General features: G+C 40.0%; 1 protein-coding gene across 2 annotated transcripts in view; it reads left to right on the top strand.

Moving 5' to 3' along the window:
• NIPSNAP2 (nipsnap homolog 2) overlaps positions 1–20,569 on the top strand; it is a 28,649-nt gene extending 8,080 nt beyond the window's left edge. The window contains exons 2-10 of one of the 2 annotated variants that reach the window (XR_006733422.1): positions 2,274–2,413; positions 2,497–2,542; positions 5,563–5,657; positions 5,998–6,068; positions 6,877–7,017; positions 8,169–8,200; positions 12,036–12,096; positions 14,489–14,583; positions 18,323–18,406. Coding sequence is in view for 1 of the 2 variants with exons in the window: in XM_045543217.1 (XP_045399173.1) it covers positions 2,274–2,413; positions 2,497–2,542; positions 5,563–5,657; positions 5,998–6,068; positions 6,877–7,017; positions 8,169–8,200; positions 14,489–14,583; positions 18,323–18,406; positions 19,463–19,527 (769 nt within the window). In the remaining variant the exon portion in view is untranslated. Of the gene's footprint in view, positions 1–2,273; positions 2,414–2,496; positions 2,543–5,562; positions 5,658–5,997; positions 6,069–6,876; positions 7,018–8,168; positions 8,201–12,035; positions 12,097–14,488; positions 14,584–18,322; positions 18,407–19,462 lie in introns of those variants that run through there. The other variant, XM_045543217.1, reaches the window with a different exon arrangement.
• Positions 20,570–21,501: the final 932 nt, after the last annotated feature.

The following is a 21,501-nucleotide window of genomic DNA, read 5'->3' as shown; positions in this document are numbered from 1 at the left end:
CTGTAACCCACCTACAGCGAGGCCACTTGCTCAAGGCTTCTTGGGCGTGGCTCTGGGCCATGGTCCTCAAATTTGGCTCAGAATAAACCTCCTTAAATTATTTTACAGAGTTTGTCTTCTTTTCTGTTGACACCATCCTGAGCAAGAGCGAGACCCTGTCTCCACAAAAAATAGAAAAAATTAGCCAGGAGTTGTGGCACGCACCTGTAGTGCCAGCTACTCAGGAGGCTGAAGCATGAGGATCACTTAAGCCCAGGAGTTGGAGGTTGCAGTGAGCTATGATGATGCCAATGCACTCTACCCTGGGGCAACAGAGTAGGACTCTGTCCCAAAAAAAAAAAAAAAAAAAACTATAAAGGGTATGCTGTAATAGACCTGGCCAGAGACTAGGTTGCCGATTATAAAAGGAATTGTGCAGAGAGAAGGGGCATGGATTCAAAAGGCTATATTCTGTGGGATTCTATATATCGGACATTCTGGAAAAGACAAAACTGTAGGGACAGAAAACAGAGCAGAGGTGGGAAGAGGGGTTGTTACAAAAGGAGGGATTTTAGGGGGTGAAGAAACCGTTGCGTATCTTATTGCTGTAGTGGTTACATGACTTTATGGATTTGTCAAAACTCGTAGAACTGTCTGCAAAAAGAAAGAGTATATTTTACTGCATGCAAATTTAAGCAAAAATGAGGAGGATGAAGCGGACACAGTTTGTCATTCGATTGTGGTTATGTGAAGTTAGAGGATGAGTCATGACCAGGTTCTGAAAAATCCTGTTTTCAGTCGTTATAGAGAATTAACTTTACCCATAGAGGGGTTTCTAAACAAGCATTTTTAGATATTTTAGCTAACTTTTAATCATAACAATAATACATGTATATAGAAATTTTTCAAATGGTTCAGAAAACCTACAATGAAAAGGAAAAATATTTCCTCCTACCCCTTACCCAGTCATGTTTCCCAGATGTAACCACGATTAACAGTTTACTTTGCATGTGCATATATAGTTCTGTTGGGCTTGCTTTTTCCACATTATTTATCTCAGAGATATTAACAAATTAGTGCATGTAGATCTACTTCATTCTTTTTAATGATTGTATATTTTCTAATGTGGGATATTCCCTAATTTATTTGACCAGTTAATGAGTATCCAAATTGCTGATACCAGGAGAAAACCGGAAACAAAACAGTAATGAACATTTTCTGTATTCAGCTTTGTGTACTTGTCTAAATATAGCTGCCTGTAGGACATAACTGCAAGTGCAATTATTGAACTGAAAGTCGTACAGGGTTTCAATTTTGATACAGATAATGCCACACTGCCCTCTAGGGAGGTCATACAAATTTGTATTCCCACCAGCTGGCTTATGGGAGTTAAACATGCGCTTAAAAATTCTTGGTTAAAGTATAGTTTGTTACGTCAGTCAAATTTATCTTCACTTCTTGACAATGTGTAGTAGAAATTATAAGATGAAAATTAGCAAATTGTGTGTTAATTAAGCTTATATTCTTAGGTTTTTGTGACAGTTAAAAATCTTGATTCTAAAGTTAATTTAGTTCAGGGTAAATAATTTTTTAAAGAAATTCATTTCATTTTTCCTGTATATTTTTTTCACTTTTTATTCTGGTAACATATATATATATAAACATATATAAAATCTGCCATTTTAATCATTTTAAGTGTATAATTCAGTGGTACTAATTACATTGATATTGCTGTGCAGCCATCACTACTGTTTCCAGATGAAATATTTTTTTAAATCATGGTAAAACGCACATAATATAAAATTTACCATTTTAACCATTTTTAAGTGTACAGTTAAGTGGCATTAAGTATATTCACATCGTTGGCAAACATCACCACCATCCATCTTCAGAAATTTTTCATCTTCCTAAACTGAAACTCTGTACCCATTAGACAATAACTCCTATTCTTCCCTCCCCCTACCACCTGGCAACCAACATTCTTTCTGTCTCTATGCATTTGACTACTTTAGGTATCCATGTATACTTTTTCTGTGTCAAAAAATGCTTTGGGGAAGGGAAAAACACATAGCACAAAGTGCTAAAATAAACATGGGAAATTTCTTAGGAGTGCCACAAGTTACTTTTACATATTTCTCTGTTCCTGCTGTCTAGAGTGCACGCAGTTGTCATGGAGAGCAGATGTTTTGTGGTATCCCAGGTTCTGGCACAGTGCCAAGAATATATGTTCAGTTCATGCTTGCTGAAAAAATTGATGACTTTATGAAAATAACACCACCTTTGTTATTCCATAGGCAACTGACATCTTCCAATAGCAGGCCTCGAGAAGACAGCTGGTTAAAATCTTTATTTGTCCGGAAAGTTGATCCAAGAAAAGATGCTCACTCTAATCTCCTAGCCAAAAAGGAAACAAGCAGTCTGTACAAATTACAGTGTGAGTGATAGGTTTGCTATCTTCATAGTTGACTCTTTTTTCCTTTGTTCATAAGTTTATCGTTGGATTTTCTTTTGTTTCAGTTCACAATGTTAAACCGGAATGCCTAGAAGCATACAACAAAATTTGGTGTGTATACCAAACTATCCTTTACTTGGGGAAAAATAATGATTTTAATATTAGTTGGTTCAACTAACACTAGATAGCAGAAAGTGAGATCTTTCATCTCTCTCTTTTAAAGTGAATGTTCAGAGGCTCTTAAACTGAGCTCTGTGTGGTATTGCCAGAGGCATTTTGATTTTAAGCATTCACCCAGCTAAGTCATCGCATAGCCTATCAGAGTTTAGAATGTAACCAGACTCTTAAGGCTGGCAGGAACCGTGCAAAGCCATCTGTCTAGTCCATGTTCTCATCCAGTGCTTGAGTCCTTTGTGCAGACCTTCCCGACTGCCAGTGCTTAAATGAGCTCCATCTCTGAACAGCTTTGAGTGTTAGGAGTTAGAACTCACATGCCCGTGACCTCACTGTGTTCAATTTCACTCCTAAGTGAAACCGCCATATGAAAGTCCTGTATGGATTTGAACATAGCTGCCACTTCTTCCCCAGTCTCCCGTCTCTGGGATCTCAAGTCCCTTCAGCTGATTCTTACGTGATATGAGGTCCACACCCTCTTACAGAATTTGTGAACTTTAAGACTAAAGGGAGAATTAAGCTCATTAGTTCTAATTAAGTAAACAGATAGTATTTTAATGATCAGTTTTGAGCAAATGTACTGAAAAAATTTTTTACCTTTAATATCTACTACTTTCACGAGAAAGCAAATGATTTTGTCTCCATAATCAGCATAATTTTCAGAAGCAAAAACTTTTTGTGTTTTATTGTTTTATTTTTGGAGGTGGTTCATGAAATGTAACTTAGCATAGAATTTCTTGCTAACTTCAGCACATTTCTCTTTGTTTAAAAAAAAAAGTGCCCTAAAACAAAGCAGATGTTTATTTCTAATCTTTTCTCATAAAATGAAATTTGTTTTCTATGCTGATGTTTCCCTGTTGTCCTGTTTTTAATCACTTCATCTCCTGTCTCAGATTTCTGGCTATCTATTCATATTTCTCTTTGGATGTTTTGCTCTCACTTCAAACTCAGCGTGTAGAATCACCTTGCTGTTCCACCTTCCCTGTCTGTGTCCCTCACCATGTTTTACTTAACCCCTTCCTTAGTTCTTTGTGATTAGTTAGCCACCTAGGGCTGGGCATTCTTCATGACGTGTGTTTTCATTCTCTTTGCTTGTTCCTCCTTCATCTCCCTCTCCAAGCCTTTCGGGCCCCATTCCCAATAACCTCCTTTCCGACAATTTTTGGGGACTTAAAGCTATACCTGTATCTCCATCCTGTCCTGTAATATATTACCGAAAAGTTTGTCAGACTGATCTGTTTGAGTTCTGTTTTCTCCTTCATTATGTTTTTTCTTTTCTTTGAAACTTTCAGCAGCTCCCTGTTTCCAGAACATAAAGACTTAACTCCTGCCTGGTTTTTTAGGGGTCCCAATAATGGGATTCTGCCCAACCCATCCAGTTCTGGGTACAAGTACTGCCTGCCTTACAACCTCCATTCAGGTAAGGCCAGGGCTCCCAGGAGCAGGTTTGGGTTCCTGGCAAAGAGGATTGGCTACAAATCCATGTGTCACTTTGTATTGGTGAAAAGCCTAGCCCATTGTCGTGGCCCCGGCCCCTTCTGGACCCTACCTGGGTCACCTGTACTGGCTTCCTCTGCATTGGCTCCAAGTCAGGGTTATTTACTTTCTGCTTATGTCATTGGCAAAAAAGAAACCCATTTCCTTTCCCTAATATAATCCATTTTCCCCATCCCCAATTTTCATCAGTCCCATATTATTTCTGAACATTCATGGGTTATGCATCAGACACATTGAATATCAGATCTTAATTTAAAAAGGAAATGCCACTCTTTACAATATACACATGGTGTGGTCATTGTACAGTTTTTCAGGTCATAAAGACATAAGGGTTTTCAGTTAGACATAGGCCATTTGGAACTTTCCTCAGTTAACTGTCCACATACACCCAAACCTGGTGCCCCAGCATCTGGTGGTGATCACTAGCTTAGTATCATTCGGGATCAGCAAATAATTTGAACAGGTTCTGTTTCCAACCCTTGGTATCCTTTTGCATCCATTGTTGAATCTGTACTGTACTTTTTCATCATCATTTTTCTATTCAAAAAGTGTGTAGGCTCCAGCTTTTCTCTTGGCATAGAACAGTTATGCCTCTTCCCTGTACGTTAGAATCCGTACCATAGGGAGGCTTCCATGGAGCCACGCTCTGCTCTGACACCTCTGTCAAATTAATATGCTGCCACGTGGCGTTGCCACTGCTCCTGCACAGCCAATGGGAATGCGTTGGTGTGTCCTGTATGAGACTGTGATACCTCTTACATCCCCTCTGCTGGTTGACTTGAGTAGGACCTGATTTATGCTTCACGTTGTATCTTCAATTTTGATTCTTCTGCCACGTCGATGCCCTTTGGGACTGTTGGAGGTTGGGGTTGCTTCCAGACTGTGTTGTGTCTAGCTCTGTCTTCTTCCTCCTTTCTTAAGGCCAGTTTCTTCTCTACTCCGGTTACCTCCGCCTGCTGGTGCTGCTTCTGTTGTCTGCCTCTGTCTTAAACATTACTTTCTTCCCTTTCCATCTTTCTTATTTCTTCCATGTTCTTTTCTAACTATTTCCATGTCTGTGATTCTTCCTATCTTTGGAACCAAGAACTAAGCTTTTATAAACATCACATTCTTAAGTAGTTCTTTTCTTTCTTTTTTTTTTTTTTTTTTTTTTTTTTTCAGAAATGGCAAATAATAGACCCAGAGCTCCTGGAATCTTGGGACTTTTGGCTCTTTTTTATCATTTTTATCATTATACTTGAGTTGCTTACAACTCTTCTAGATAGTTGGGGTATCAGAAAGCTAAGCTTCTGTTAAGTGGGATGTTAGAATACAATACCATTGTTTTATCATAAATATGTTCTGAAATCATTTGCCAGAACACAGAGTAGGTGGTCTTTTTCCTGTTATTGATCATGTGTTGTTCACCTGGTAAAATTTTGTTGGCTATTTAATTAGTGTTGCTATTTCTTCTCTTTAAGTCAAGAGGTGTTGCCAAAGATTCATGAAGATAAACATTACCCTTGTACTTTGGTGGGGACTTGGAACACGTGGTATGGCGAGCAGGACCAAGCTGGTAGGAAGCAGAAGTCTTTGGAATAAACACTCTTCCTTAAGCATTACTGTAACACTTAAGTAATGTTCTGATTTAATGCTTGGTTTTATAATCAAAGCTTTCTAAGTCTCAATCTAGTTTTATGCTTAAAGTAGCTTCTTCAATAATTCATTGCAAAAAACTACTTTTTAATTGTTTTCAATGTTTAAATATATTATTAAAACCTTATGCTATAACTCATAGTCCAACACATGGCACATTACAGTTTTGTACTATGTTAACATTATGCATATTAGAATATTTTCGAGGTAAACATACCATGAAACTCTAAATGTATACTGTCTTTTAAAATGCGTTTCAGTCCATCTTTGGAGGTACGAAGGAGGCTATCCAGCCCTCACGGAAGTCATGAATAAACTCAGAGGAAATCAGGTAATGATTTTCAAACTGTTTGCTTACTCAAACTAATGACATAGTAAATGTTAGTATGGAAACAAATGACTCTTTTTCTGTCATCAGTTTTTGTTAGTAGGTCATTCATTTGTTATAGTAGAAATTTTACTATTTGGACTCTTAAAGTTGCATTTAAACATAAAGTAACCAGCTGTAATACTACTAAAATAACAGTCCTTATTGTAAAATCAATTGTACCTTAAAAGTGATAAGCTAGTACTTTAAAACGGGTAAATCAGCATGGTTGACACAGCCCTGGATTTCCTAACACTGTCCACTTCAGGAACTGTCATCCACGCACATACTCTTTATCTTGGGCAGACTTTGCTATCCTAGCCCTGCCTTCACTAATAGGCACATGTTAGTAGAGAGAATTTTAACACCCACACATCACTGGGGAAGAAAATCTTTTGTATAGATTCCCAGACAAATAAAAATGCCTTTTGAATTATCTGCTGTTTTGTGATCTCCATGTCACCTGTATTAATATGCCACCACTGTTAGGAGAATCTGAAAATGTAGGAAATTAAATTTGTTTACATTGTCATTTAAATAATTAGGATGACCGTATAGTTTATCATCTAAATCTAGACACTTTTGAGAATGAAAAGGAATGCTGTTAGCATTATATTAGTTCAACCCGTGTCAACTGGGACTTCTCAGGCCAACTGAGACGTATTGATTCTCCTCTTTATAACAGTGTTCTATAGGAACACAAATGTTACTAAAGTGGGCTTTTGTATATAAATACTAGAAGATTTCACGAGCACATTTTTTTCACTCATAGGAATTTGTGGAATTCCGTAAAGCAAGAAGCAACATGCTTCTCTCTAGGAAGAATCAGCTACTATTGGAATTCAGTTTCTGGAATGAGCCTGTCCCACGATCAGGACCTAATATATATGAACTCAGGTCTTACCAACTCCGAGTAAGTACTGAAATACGAGTTAACTGTCCTTTTGCTCTTTGAAGAAGCACAAAAACTTCCTAATGCTGACAGCAAAACTTGAGTGCACAGTGTGATGTGATGTGTGTTTAGCATTATGTTTGGATTTGAATTGTTTTCTCTGCTGTCCAGTCCTCCTCCTATTTTTCCTTTTTTCTTTCTCATTTCCCTCTCTTCTGCTAAGCTTTTTTGTTTTTATGACCTTATGCGTAATTCTTATTATGTAGTATTTTTCCAAATAGCATTTCTGTTTTTAAGAGGAAAGAACTAAAGTGCAGGACTAGGTACAATATATAGCCACTATTATAGTTGAAAAAGAGCAACTAATAAATGTTGTGACTGTTGAACAAATTATACAATACTATAAGAGTAAAAAGGGAATAATATTTTATAACACTTTCTAGATATTTCCCTACTAAGTAAGTACTAGAAAGAAAGCCCCAGATAGCAGCATTATTAAAAAGAATGCATATCAGTAGATCTGTATTAGGCTGGCCACCTTACCCAGCCCAAACTGAACTTGTAAAAATTTCACGATAAGCTGGGGTCCCAACTCTGCGGGAGGCTGAGGTGGGAGGATCACTTGAGCCCAGGAGTTCTGAGCTGTAGTACACTGTGCCCCCATTGGGTACCCACACTAAATTTGGCATCAATATGGTGACTTCCGAGGAGTGGGGGACCACGACGAGGTTGCATAAGGAGGGGTGAACTGGCCCAGCTTGGAAACGGAGCATCGCGCCTATGAATAACTACTGCACTCCAGCCTGGGCAACATAGCAAGACCTCATCTCTTAAAAAAAAATTGACAATAAGGTCTGAATGGATACCCACAATTCATTCAATCATGATTTCAGTGCATCTGAAGGATGAGCCCGCCTACGGTTTTGATAACCATAAATGTATCGATAACTCTTGCATTATGTATATGTTGTCTTCCTGTATGAAGCTGTAAAATACTACTCCCACTGTGGGGTGGAACACAATTAGTAATAACATTTTGTTACATTGTTTAATTTATTACATCCCATATTATTAAAAGTTAATTTATAACTTTTGTCACTTGGTATTTTTTATGCTATTTCCATATTTTTTCACAGAAGAACTAACACATCAAAATCTAAATCTCTTTTCAGCCAGGAACCATGATTGAATGGGGCAATTACTGGTGAGTATATTACTGAATGGTGAGTTTGTAAGTCTTATTAATAGATTATTTTAGGCCATAGTGATAATTCTAGGGAAAAAAATCTGAGGATGATATCATGACTTGATGTTAGAATATTGTTTGGGTTACTTTTTATTAAGAAGTTTTTCAAACATATCAAACTAGAGAGGAAAATAACATGGATCCCTCTTCCGTATCCATTACTTAGCTTCAATAATTATCAACACATGGCCAATCTAGTTTAGGTCCAACTCCCCCAACCCAGATTGTTTGGAATTAAATCCTGGACAGCATACTATTTCATTCGTAAATATTTCAGTACTGTATATATTTCTAAAAGATAAGGACTCTGTTTTTTTAAACAAAAGACCTATACTGCATGAGGTTATTTTATATACTTCTTAAATATTATCTTTTCTGAAACACTGCTTTTGTCACATAGAGCTGCAGTCCTAGGCTGCGTCCTGTTACCGGTCCATGGCCTGTTAGGAAATGGGCCGCACATCAGCACCTGAGCTCCGCACTGCCCCCCCACGACACCTCATGCCCCCGCCCCCAGTCTGTGGAAAAATTGTCTTCCATCAGATCAGCCCCTGGTGCCAAAAAGGTTGGGAAGCGCTGACATAGAGCATCTCAATGATACAGTTGCTTCTTTTTTTCCTTCTTATTTTGAGTAGCAAAATACCAAGTTTTCCCCAAATCGATCTATAGATCAGCAGAATCCTTATCAAAATCCCAGTAGGCTTTGGAAATACAAAGGACCCAAAATAGCCAAAATAACCTTTAAAAAGAATAAAGTTGGAGGACTCATACTTCTCGATTTCAATGCTGACTACAAAACTAGCATAATCAGGACAGTATAGTCCCGGCATAAGGGGAAGCATGCAGATCTATAGGATACATTTAAGAGCAACTGATTTTTGACAGAGATACTGGGACAATTCAATGGGAGAAGGATAGTTTTTTCAATAAAGGGTGCTGGAACAACTGGGTATCCTTGCAAAAAGATGAATTTGGACCCCTACCTCACAATATATACAAAAATTAACTCAAAATGGATTACAGACATAAATATAAGAGCTAAAATATAAAACTTTTGGAAGAAAATGTAGGAGAAAATCTTTTTGACCTTGGGTTAGGCAGAGAGTTCTTAGATATAACAAAAGCACAATCCACAAAAGAAAAAATATTGATAAGTTAGAATTCATCAAAATTAAAAAACTTTTGGACATCAAAGGACAACATTTTAAAAATTAAAAGAATAAGAAAATTAAAAGCCACCCATAAAAGGAGAAAATATTGGTAATCATATATGTGATATGCGACTTGAATCCAGACTATATAAAGAATTTTTATAGCTTAATAAAAAGAATACAAATAACCCAGTTTAAAAATGGGTAAAGGACTTTAATAGATAGTTCTCCAAAGAAGATATAGAAATGGCCAACAAGCATGAAAATCTGCTCAACATCACTAATCATAAGAGAAATGCAAATCAAAACCACAATGAGATGCCACCTTACGCCCTTTAGGATGGCCCCGCAAAGAACAGAAAATAACAAGTGCTGACAAAGAAGCAAAAAAGTGGGAACCCTTGTGCACTGCTGTTGGGAATGTGAAATGTTGCAGCCATTATGGGAAGTAGTGTGGAGGTTCCCCAAAAAATTGAAAATAGAATTCAGTACAATCCAGCAGTCCCATTTCTGACCGTATATCCAAAAGAATTCAAAGCAGGATCTTAAAGAGATACTTCCATCACCGTGTTCATCACAGCGTTATTCACAGTAGCCAAGAGATAGAAGCAGCCCAAATGTTCATCGACAGATGAATGGATAAAGAAAACATGGTATATACATGTAATAGAATATTATGCATTTTGGGCCGGGTGCGGTGGCTCACACCTGTAATCCTAGCACTCTGGGCGGCCGAGGCAGCTGGATTGCTCAAGGTCAGGAGTTCGAGACCAGCCTGAGCAAGAGCGAGACCCCGTCTCTACTAAAAATATAGAAAGAAATTATCTGGCCAACTAAAATATACATAGAAAAAAATTAGCCGGGCATGGTGGCGCATGCCTGTAGTCCCGGCTACCCGGGAGGCTGAGGCAGGAGGATCGCTTAAGCCCAGGAGTTTGAGGTTGCTTTGAGCTAGGCTGATGCCACGGCACTCTAGCCCAGGCAACAAAGCGAGACTGTCTTAAAAAAAAAAAAAAGAATATTATGCATTTTTTTTTAAATAAGGAAGTCCTTATTTTTAAGGACCCTGTCATGTACTTCCTTCCATGGAGGAATCCTGAGGAGGACATAATGCTAAGAGAAATAAGCCACCCATAAAAGGACAAATAGTATATGATTCCACTCATATGAGGTATTCAGTGTAGTCAAAATCATAGACACAGAAAAGGGAAGGGTGGAAGCCAGGGCCTGGGCAAAGGGGGAAGAGGGAGTTGGTCTTTAGTGGGTGTAGAGTTTCAGTTTTACAAAATGAAAAAGTTTTCTTTGGGGATTCATTGAACAATGTTGTGAATATACTTGACACTACTGAACTGCACACTTAAAAATGGTTAAGATGGTAAATTTAAATTTTTTTTTCTTTTTTTGAGAGACAGGGTCTCACTCTGTCATCCAGGCTGGCAGGCAGTGGCGCAGTCATAGCTCACTGCAACCTCAAACTCCTGAGCTCAAAACAGTCCTCTCACCTCAGTCTCCCGAATAACTGGGACCATAGGCACGAGCCATCATGCCCAGCTAATTCTTCTTATTTTTTGTAGAGACAGAGTCTCGCTATGTTGCCCAGGCTGGTCTTAAACTCCTGGCCTCAAGCGATACTCCCACCTCGGCCTCCCAAATTGCTGGAATTACAGACATGAGCTACTACTCCTGGCCTAAAAAAATTGTTTTTTCTTTTTTTTATTGTGGTAAAAAAACCACATAACAGGCTGGGCAAAGTGGCTCACACCTTTAATACCAGCACTTTGGGAAGCCAAGCCAGGAGGAAAGCTTGAGGCCAGGAGTTCGAAACCAGCCTGGGTAACAGCAAGACCTCATCTCTACAAAAAAAAAGTTTTGAAAAACAAAAAAACCCAAAAGATTTTGAGCATTTTTTCCTTGAAACTTGAAGTATATCTGTGCCTTAATTTTTTTCTGTTTTTCCTTTTTTGTGGGGGAAGGGTCTGTGTATATGTCTTTGAGGTAATTATGCTAACTCTTAATTTTCATATTAAGACTTCATATTTCCATTTCCTAAGCTGGCATTTTACAACCTTATTCTCCCACAAACAGGGAGGCTGTGGGGTGCTGAGGAAAAGCCTTGGGTATGAGTTACTCGACAGCTCTGACCCTTGGTTTCTTTATCTTTAAATGACAACCTTTGCCTTTTACTTATTTTCAACTTGTATGTGGTTCTCCTTTTTCCTTTTTCAGTTATGAAATTTCTTGCTTTGCATTAAGTGATTTCTAAGATCTCCTCCAGCTCCAAGTGGTTCTGTGATCTTTATTTCTAATGAATCTTTTCTTGGATCATCAAAGGCTAAATAATGCAAGTTAGAACTTCTTTTAATTTGAAAACTAAGTAATACATACTTCATTGTACACTGCTATTATAGACACCATTTTATTTTGTCAAGCAATTTTTATGGTTTTTATCCTTTTATTTTTGGGCTATAAATGTAATTATTTAACTCTTCACAGAATAGTATCACTCACTACTTCAGTTTTTGCATGTTATTAATTAAGGCTTGCTTGCCCTGGAATCCACAAGGACGTACTGGGGTTATTCAGTTATTTTTTAAATTATGTATAAAGCCAGTTAAGCATTCAGTTTGTATTTTGGCACATAGGTGGCTATTTAAGATGGTGATCTCCTCTTCAGTACATGCTTCTGATTATTACCAGGCTAAGGCAAGTATGTTTTCTTTGCCTACTATAAATAAATTAGAAAAATTGAGAATGAGATGAATAATCTGGAATATTTATCACTATCAATGAAAGACAGTTTTTTTCATTCTGAGCAGAGTTAGAATGCATGTTAAAGTGATTTGCGTAATTGATCAATCAAATTTGGAATTTTTGTGAAGATACTGATCACTTAATTCTAAATGTAGAGGTTAAAGAATTTAATAATATTTGTGGGTAACCCGTGGGCGCAATAGCAAGTGAGCCCTCCTTCACGAGAGGAGCCTGAATGCCTGAGTCGGGCACCCCGGTGGCACTGAGCCCATGGCAGAGGAGAGCAGAGGTGTACAGCGTGGCCTGCGGGAGCCTGGCTGCATTGCCCACACGGCAGATTGCGCTTGCTCTGATTCCATACCCCTCTTGCAGATGTTACAATTCCGTGCAGAGAAAGTTCGCCTCCAGAAAGAGAATGCACTGGGCAAGACCCCTCAAGCACTTTGTCCCTTGAGAATTGTCTCTCGCTGTAGACATTGGTAGATTGGTATCCTTGTTCGTGTGCCTCCAGCTCTTTTAAATGAGTGAGGATGAATCTGTCTTCCCAAGTCCTGTCTACTCTGGGACCTTATGTGACTGAGACTTCAGGCCACAGAGCCTGGGCAGTGTTGATATAAATTTGCTAAGTGGTCCGTGGTGTGGGGTCTCTTGATGGGCCCAAATGTGCTGTTCCTGTTGGCGTGCTGACATCATCTGAAGCCCTTTGTTCTTTTTCACTTTTGATTCTAGAAAAGTGCTTTTGGAAAAATATGTACATTTTTAAACATTTTCAGGAATTCAAATGCATTGCTAAATATAAAAACAAAGTACCTGATACAGACATAAAAGGAAGTATTTAAATTAAAGAGCTGATACCTTTTGCAGTGCAAAATATTAAAAAAGAAAGTTTAAGACATGCCAATTTTTAATCAATTGAATCACAATTTTATGTTATACACATAGATATATATTTGCACTTTCCTTCATACATAGTATATAATGAATGCCTTTGGTACTCATTTTCCAAATGATTTGCTCTAATAAGAAAGAAAAAAAACCGAAGCATCTTTGTCCATAATAGTGGTGGTAGTGATGGTGTACTGCCAAGGAGCTTTACTTTTGTGGTTTTTCCATGCGCTGTCAAAAGGTTGCAGAATCCTGGAAACTAAGGAGGAAGAGAGGAGGGGAAAGGTATAAAAACTTACCTATCAGGTACAGCGTACACTATTCTGGTGACAGGCACCCTAAAAGCCCTGACTTCAGCATTGTACAATTCATCATGGAACAAAAGCATTTATACCCCTTAATATTTTGAAATTTAAAAAAAAGGTTGCAGAATGCAAAATCCCTCTTACAGTTCAGAGAGCAGGTGTGTTTCTCAAGAATTCACTGTCTTTGGCTGCTTTGAAGATGTGCTTTCTTCATCTCTGTTTTTGTTTTTGTTTTTTTCCTTTTCTTTTTTGAGATGGGGATCTCTCTGTGTTGCCAAGGCTGGTTTTAAACCAGCAGGCTCAAGTGATCCTCCCACCCCAGCTTCTCATGTAGTTGGAACTATAGACTGGGGCCACTGTACCCGGCTTCAACCGTTTTTAATCCCAGTCTCCCTGTGGCATCTAGTGTCCAGGTTTCCCTCGCTTCCTCTCAAAGAATGTTCTGGGGAAGCAATTTTTTTTTAAGTTGGTGGGTCCTAGCCTCTGCCAATTTTCTTGTCTTTATGTCAAGAATCAGCAGTGCAGCCACGTGTTCTCATGTTACTGTTTCTATTTTTAATAGTCATCATTAAATACTGTCCACTTTTCACAAAAATGATTACCATAGCTACAGAAAGGTATATTTACATTTTGCATACCTTAAAAGAACTTTTTATTGCATTTGATAATGTGATAACAACATGATAAGTGTTTGAAAAAAATTAATCCTTTTTCCTAAAAAGCTTCCCCTGAGTGTGGAGGAGATTTAGTCTATTCATTCTTTTTTTTTTTTTTTTTTCAGACAGAGTCTCACTCTGTTGCCCGGGCTAGAGTGAGTGCCGTGGCGTCAGCCTAGCTCACAGCAACCTCCAACTCCTGGGTTTAAACGATCCTTCTGCCTCAGCCTCCCGATAGCTGGGACTACAGGCATGCGCCACCATGCCCGGCTAATTTTTTTTCTATATATTTTTAGCTGTCCGTATAATTTCTTTCCATTTTTAGTAGAGACGGGGTCTCGCTCTTGCTCAGGCTGGTCTCGAACTCCTGACCTTGAGCAGTCCTCCCACCTCAGCCTCCCAGAGTGCTAGGATTACAGGCATGAGCCACCACGCCCGGCCTATTCATTCTTTTTAACATATCTAATTCAGCATGTGGACATTGTTTTTGTCTTATAGGGCTCGTGCAATTCGCTTCCGACAGGACAGTAATGAAGCAGTTGGAGGATTCTTCTCTCAGATTGGGCAGCTATATATGGTGCATCATCTTTGGGGTATATATTTTTTTCCTTCATTTTTGAATTACTGGAATTTAAGAGGTCATTACTAAGTTGTCCTAGGCAGTAGAACAAATGTCAAGTCAGTAACCTTCAACACTATACCAAACCCAGACATCACAGAGGGGTGGTACGTGCTGGGCTGTCCAGAACTGAAGAGGTCAACAGTGAAAAGGCCATAGATCCGTGGCAAATGAGGAAGGATAGTGAAGCCATGGGGTGCCTTCCATAGAGTGGCCCCCACCCCCCTTTCCAGACTGACTTCCCGTCGCTCCCTCAGAGGCAGTTCTGCGTTTTACCTAGAGCGGCAGCTTCCTGTGCACACACTCTCACTGCCTGCCTTTGTAGATGTGGTTCACCATCCTGGAAGGACCCCGAACCTCTCACCTTTTCCATCCCCACCCACTTTTGTTCGGCACCATCTTAGGTATCTTTCAAGGCCTGACTCAGATGTCACCCCTCCCCACAAGTGAATGTCACTCTCCTGAGCCTCGGAGCCCTGTGTAGTGCTGGTTGTGGCTGTACGTGCCTCTCTCCCTGCTGGGACATGAACTGGGTCTCAGTAACAGCTTGAGATAATGCTGCAGGTACATTCGGGGCACATTTGCAAAAGGTTTTCAAAGTTAAAGGAAGTCATTTCCATAAGTCATTTCCAGACTGTATCAATTAACAGAGGTGTTGGTTTGACCTGTTTGGTTCCACCGTGTGTTGTGACCCTGTCTGTCCTATTGTGTTAGCGTAGCAGGGCTTACAGAGATGAAAATGACAGAAATAAAGCAGATGTATGAATAACCAGGATCAATACAGGGAATTTGTTCATGGTACTGTGGAGACTTAACAGCTTACAAAGTGCCATGGACTTGGGGAAAATCAGTAAAAGGTAGCTTGTGCGCTAGGCTTGGATCTGCGTGGAACTGGCAGGTGAGGGTGGGAAGGAAGGACTGGACCAGTGTTGGAGACAAAGGAAATTACAAAGAATACTCAGAAAACTACAGATGTGCAGACCAGCTAAACAGTAGGATAGCTGCCAGGATCCTAAGTCTGAATGGGTAAGTTGAGGCAAAAAAAGTAGTTTTTACGTTGTGCCCCTGGAGCTCTGCCCACCACCCAGAGTCTGGGGAGGAGACCCCATCCTCAGTGTCCGCGGTCACCACCTCGCGCAGGGCTGCTGGCTTCGTCTCGGCTCCACGCGGGGCCTCCTGGCTGTAAGAGGTGGGAGCCCTGCCCTGAATGGCGATACCGTCAAGAACCCGTCAGCCCGTAGAACACGGAAGGGCAGTGCTGTCCCGGAGAGCTTGGTTTTCTAACCAGCTGAGATCTGACCCCGTAAGTCTCAGAGTTCTCAAATGTAGTAGGTGTAAAAACAAATCTTTTAAAAATGTGTTCTGCATTTCCCTGCCTTTTGAGATTGTACTACATGTAATTTAACCTTTAGGGATTTGAGGTAGAAGTGAAGTAGTTTTTATTATTGTTTCAAAAATAGTGTACACTCTGTGCAGATGATAGAAAGTGAAAAGCCGGGCGGTTCCTCCCTCCCTCCCGTTGCTCTCAGCCTAGAGGGAGCTCGGAGGCTGCGCTCCCGCGCACCGGCCCAGACATCGCCGTGCGTGGCTAGGCACGGGCGCCAGGTGGGTCAGGGTAAGACGGAGGAAGCTTCGCCGTCACCACGTGCTCTGGCTCCCAGGTGAGGTCAGTACCTGGCGCCTGCCTGGGCAGGGACTGCAGGCCAAGGAGCCTGGACTTGCAAACAGGCAGGCACCGGGGTGTGAGTGGCAGAGCTCCCGCAGCCTGTGGGGGACACAGGGCAGACCCCTTACCTCTGACCTGTGGGGAGGACTAAAGGCTTCGCGGAGCACCAGCAAGGTGAAGAGTCCGCCGCGGTACTCTTCCGTGCAGAAGCCAGGAGCAGCGTGGTGCTCTGGGCCTTCAACAGTGGCCAAATGGCGGCGCCTTTGTCTTTTCTCAGGCAGTGCCCTTCTTCACCTTCCTTTCACACCAAAGTGTCCACTGTTGTCCCCACTCGGTGTCCCAGGTGTCCACTGCCCACTTCCTGCTTTGTAGGAAAAAGTATTGAGACATTCAGATGTGAGTTCTCAGCTGCCTGCCCCTAAAACTTACCCTCAGGTTTCTGTATTTTTTAGAAAAAGAGAACCAACCTTTATTAGGCCCCTCTAGTATATTATTTTACTATTTTATGCACCGTCCCCTTTAATCCTTACTACCCCCAACCACAGATGAGATACCTGGGGCACACAGACGGCAAATCAATCACCCAGAGCCCGTCTCTCCTCAGCAGCTGAGCCAGGCGTGGCCTTGGCATGCCGGGCTCAGAGCTCGTCGTTTCGCAGCACGGCGTCCTTTCCTTTGCCCCTGCACTTGTGATGTCATCCCTGCCCCCCGCCCAAGGCTTTGCTCCCCCACCACCCCTTCCCTCAGGGCCTGGACCTGCTCAAGTGCCTTCCCCAACCCAAATGTGGGGTAGACATACATTAGAACATTATTCAGCCATAAAAAGGAATGAAATTCTAATACATGCCGCAGTGCGGATGAACCTTTAGGACATTATGGTAATAGAAGCCGGAATGCAAAAGGGCGGATATTGTATATGATTCCACTTACGTGAGGTGCTAGAATAGGCAAGTCCCCAGAGAAGGTAGAACAGAGGTCACCAGGGGCTGCAGGTGGGAAGAATGGGACTTACTGTTGAATGGATGTGGAGCTTTCATTTGGGATGATGATACAGTTTTGGAGTGGGTCGTAATGAAGGTTGTACAGCAGTGGGAATGTACTCAACAACACTGGGTGGTACACTTAAAACTGATAAACTTTATGCTATGTGTATCTTACCACAATAAAAAGAATTTTTTCATTAACAATACTTAAAAAGCCTCCCAAACCTGTGTATAGTAGAGGGAAATTTTGTTTTTAGATGGTTAAATTGACAGGCCTACAAGGGTAGATCTTCTCATAGGAAGAAGGAAGTCCTGTAGGAAAATGCATGTGTCCCAAAACAAAAACTGGAACTTAGAGAAGGAGCCCTGGGCAACGTTTTAGTGTTGACCGACATGTCACAATGCATAGCAAGTATTTCCCTGGTAAGTGGCTGGAAGGAGCTTGCCCAGGTTGGGAATCAGAAACCAAGGCATCCGCGTGAAACCGCAACGCCGAGGACCAGGTGGTGCCTTGGACCATGCTGTCCCCTCCACCCGCAGCACCTTTCTTTCCATTCCTGTGTGTCAGGGATGTCCTTTTCAACTCTCAGGACCCACCTGGTCAAGTCACACGTGCAGGCAGCTCCCCCCATTCTCCCGTGGACGCCGCCCTTGCACTGAGCGCGGTGCTCACAGGGCCGACCTTGCCGCCGGGTGTCTGCGGGTTCTGCGCCCTGGTCAGCGTGGTGCTGTGTAAATGCTGAGCACAGTTGAATTTGATGTTGCTTATCTCTGGTCTAACAGTCTCTGGTTATGAATTTAACGTGGTATTGGAGAAGTTCACTTGGTTTGTAAAGATACGGCTTGGATTCACTAGATTGTAAAGATTAAGAGCAAATTATTTTGCTTCTCCCACAAGGCCTAACAGTTTTGCTCAAAATAACCAGCTCACAATTTTCCCAGATACCCAAAATAGTCTCTGAGAAAACTAGATGACCAGTTGAATCAACACCTTAATAGACGTACTAGTGGAATGTAGGGCATTATATTTTAAGTCTTGCTTCTTCTGTGTGGTTATTTTTAAGCTTACAAGGATCTTCAGACCAGGGAAGACATACGGAATGCAGCATGGCATAAACATGGCTGGGAAGAATTAGTATATTATACAGGTAATGTTTTAATAGGCATAAAATATTCGATTCTTTTTGTCTTGTTGTTTCAATTATGTTCTTTAACCCTGATGCTAACATGTATTTTTTTAAAAAATAGTATGTTGCCAGGGTGGTGAACTATAAGGTTGGGGGGAGGGGAGTTAGTCAAATTTTTTTTTAATACTTACATGACTTTTTTTCAATAAAGAATATTCATCTTACAAGTATGTATGTTGTACAGTTTTCAGACTCTTGGATTTATAAATTTTACTTTTTGTAGATTTCTATATTCTCTGAAAATTTATTACACAAAATTTTTCTAAGCTTTCCCTTCCTCATCAAAATTGTCAGTACCCAAAAATATAACTTAATTCATCCATTAAAGAGTAATTTTGAAATTTAATTTGATAAATTAGACTTGCCATTTGTACAGTATGTATGCATGTATACATACATAAACATATATTATAAAACCCTGTTTGCTTGATTTTTATAAGAAAACAATTGGGCTGAATCCAACCCTGTGGTATTGGTAGAGGTGATACATACCAGCCATGCTGCGCGGCAAGCATATTTAAAGCACATGTACTACCAAGAAAATCAGAGTAATCTATTCCAGAAAGTAGAATAGATTCTTGTCTTTTAGTTCAAGAAATCAGATAACTGTGTGTGATTTTGTTGCTTACTTTAAGAGCCATGTTTTACTTAGCAGTGATAGTTTTATAAGTACAGTATATCTGTTCTTTGTATACGATACATTCAAATGTAATATTACTTAGTTTTATATAAGTTTATTATAGTTCAAAGAAAGTTTTGAAAAATCACCGTTTTTCTCAGACTATGGACTTTCCTAGGTGGGATCTGTTTTAATTTTAGTAACATCTTACAGGATCTAGCTGATCTAGTCTTAGCTTGTATTTTTCTGCCTGTGAGGTCAGTCCTATATTTTCCAATATTCTATTCTGTTTTCAACCAGCATGTCTTCTGAACATTCTCAGCAATCTGTTGTTCATGTATATTTTCCATAATGTGTTTAGAAAAGAACAAGCGCAGTAATCCTGATCCTGTTTTCAGTCCCACTTATTCAGGAAATGGAATCCAGGATCATGATCCCACAGAAGACCTCACCCCTCCAGTAACGCTATAGAGTTTCTATGTGCCTACACACATTTATGTGACAAGTATTTGTCATAAATTAATTTTAACTGTATATCACGTGAAAAAGAAAGACTGAGGTGTAAACTGCTGTATATAGCTTATGAGAGACCTCTTTTCTTTAAAATTTGCATAATCACAAGAAAGGAACTATTACGGTTTGATTGTAACAGTGCTCTGTAATCCTCTTTGAAACATCTCTCTGTTTGTTGAATGTACCTTATGATACCTGCCACTCCTCCCCATCCTCCAGAAGAGGGTCCAGATTAAAATTTGAATCACCTCTAAATAAGATTCCAACCATGAAAAAAATTAGCTATTCATTTATAAAAAGCAAATCTGTTTTATAATTACAGGTTTTTAAACAAATTTCTTGTATCAGGAAGAAATACAAATTTTGTTATGTTTCTCTAGCCGTTTTCTGAGTCTCGAACAAAAAACAAATTATAAGTGTACCCAAGACCTGCAAATGTTTTAATTCACTCTCATTTTTAATCAGTCGGCCTAGTAAACAGTGTGTCATTTGTTATTACCAAGACGGTAGTGGGGGGCAAGCTACATTTAATCAGTAATTCAGTCTTCACATAGTGTATTGTGATGTCTCTATGTGAGAGAGAAAAAATGGCTTGAACCTATGTATCATATTTGATTTTGAAACGAACACCTTGAATAGCACTAATTTTTATTTGTAATATTTTTCTATAACAAAACAAGTAGCACTAGGAAAAGAGGTTTTATTTTGTAAACAATCATTTGTGACCTCAGACATTCTCTGATTAATATTTTAGCAAGCTCACAGCAGATACTTCCAAGATCATGTACGAAGGGTGGTGCATGTTGAGATGTAAATTGGCATAAAGCTGCACACTTTGTCTAGCTTGGTTTGATTTAGTTCTTTAATATAGTGTGCCAATTTTGTGACTGTGATCGTGTGAAAGTCCTGTTGAAATGAAAAATTATGTCTGCCCACAAATTAAAGAATTTATGTATAAAATAAAGTGTGAATAAATCTCATATCAAATGTCAGACTTTTACATGTGAATGATTTTCTCCAAGAACATATAAAAGTCAATAAAATCCTCTTAATTTTCACATATTACATGTTGGGATTTTTTTTTTTAATGAACTTGTGCTAAGAATGACGCTGTCACTCTTGCAAAATAATTTGTCACAAAGGATTGAAGGAGGTGAGGAAGTCAGCCAGTGTCTGAGGAAATCCCTCCATGCTGAGGGGATGGCTACGGCGTAGCTCCAAGGCAGGGTCATGCCTGGTGTGTGCTGAGAGCAGCAGAGACCACTGTGGCCGGAGCAGATGGGAGGGAGAGCTTGGTGGGACATGAGCACAGAGAGGTCGCGGGGCTAGATCAGTAGGGTGTTGGAGGCTCTCAGAAGGACCTTGGATTTGACTCTAAGTGAGATGGGATCCACTAGAGGCATTTGAGCAGAGGAAGGGCATGCTCTATCTGACTTATGTTTTCAAATATAGCAGTAAAAGTAGGGATAATAATCAGAATCTGGATGTATTTTGATTGCAAAGCCAACATGATTTCCTGAGCAATTGATTGTGGAGTGTGAATGAAAGAGAAGAATCAAAAGTGACTTAAGTTTTTGGCCTGAGCAACTGTAAAGATGGGGAAGGCTGTAGGTGGAACAGATTTAGGGCAGTGAAGATCAGGACTCCTGTTTTACTCATGCTGAGTTTACGATGTCATCGCTTCTCGGCCTTTTGACTAAGATCAAATGTGGAGTTTGAAATGTCTCTGCACATATCCAGGTAGCAATGTCAGGTCGGCATCTTCTGACTCATTGGTAATGTGAATCTGCAATTCAGGAGAGCAGTCTAGCCTGGAAATACACATTTGCAAATTGTTTGCATGTAGAATTTAAAGTGAGGCTAGATGAGCTCACCAAGGGAGTGAGTGCAGATGGAGAAGACCAAGGTAAGGAGGAACCTGCAC

The sequence above is a fragment of the Lemur catta genome, chromosome 2, assembly GCF_020740605.2.
Source record: "Lemur catta isolate mLemCat1 chromosome 2, mLemCat1.pri, whole genome shotgun sequence".
Taxonomy (NCBI): domain Eukaryota; kingdom Metazoa; phylum Chordata; class Mammalia; order Primates; family Lemuridae; genus Lemur; species Lemur catta.
Note: the sequence above shows the minus strand (reverse complement) of the source record. Positions and strands in the feature narration are given on the sequence as shown.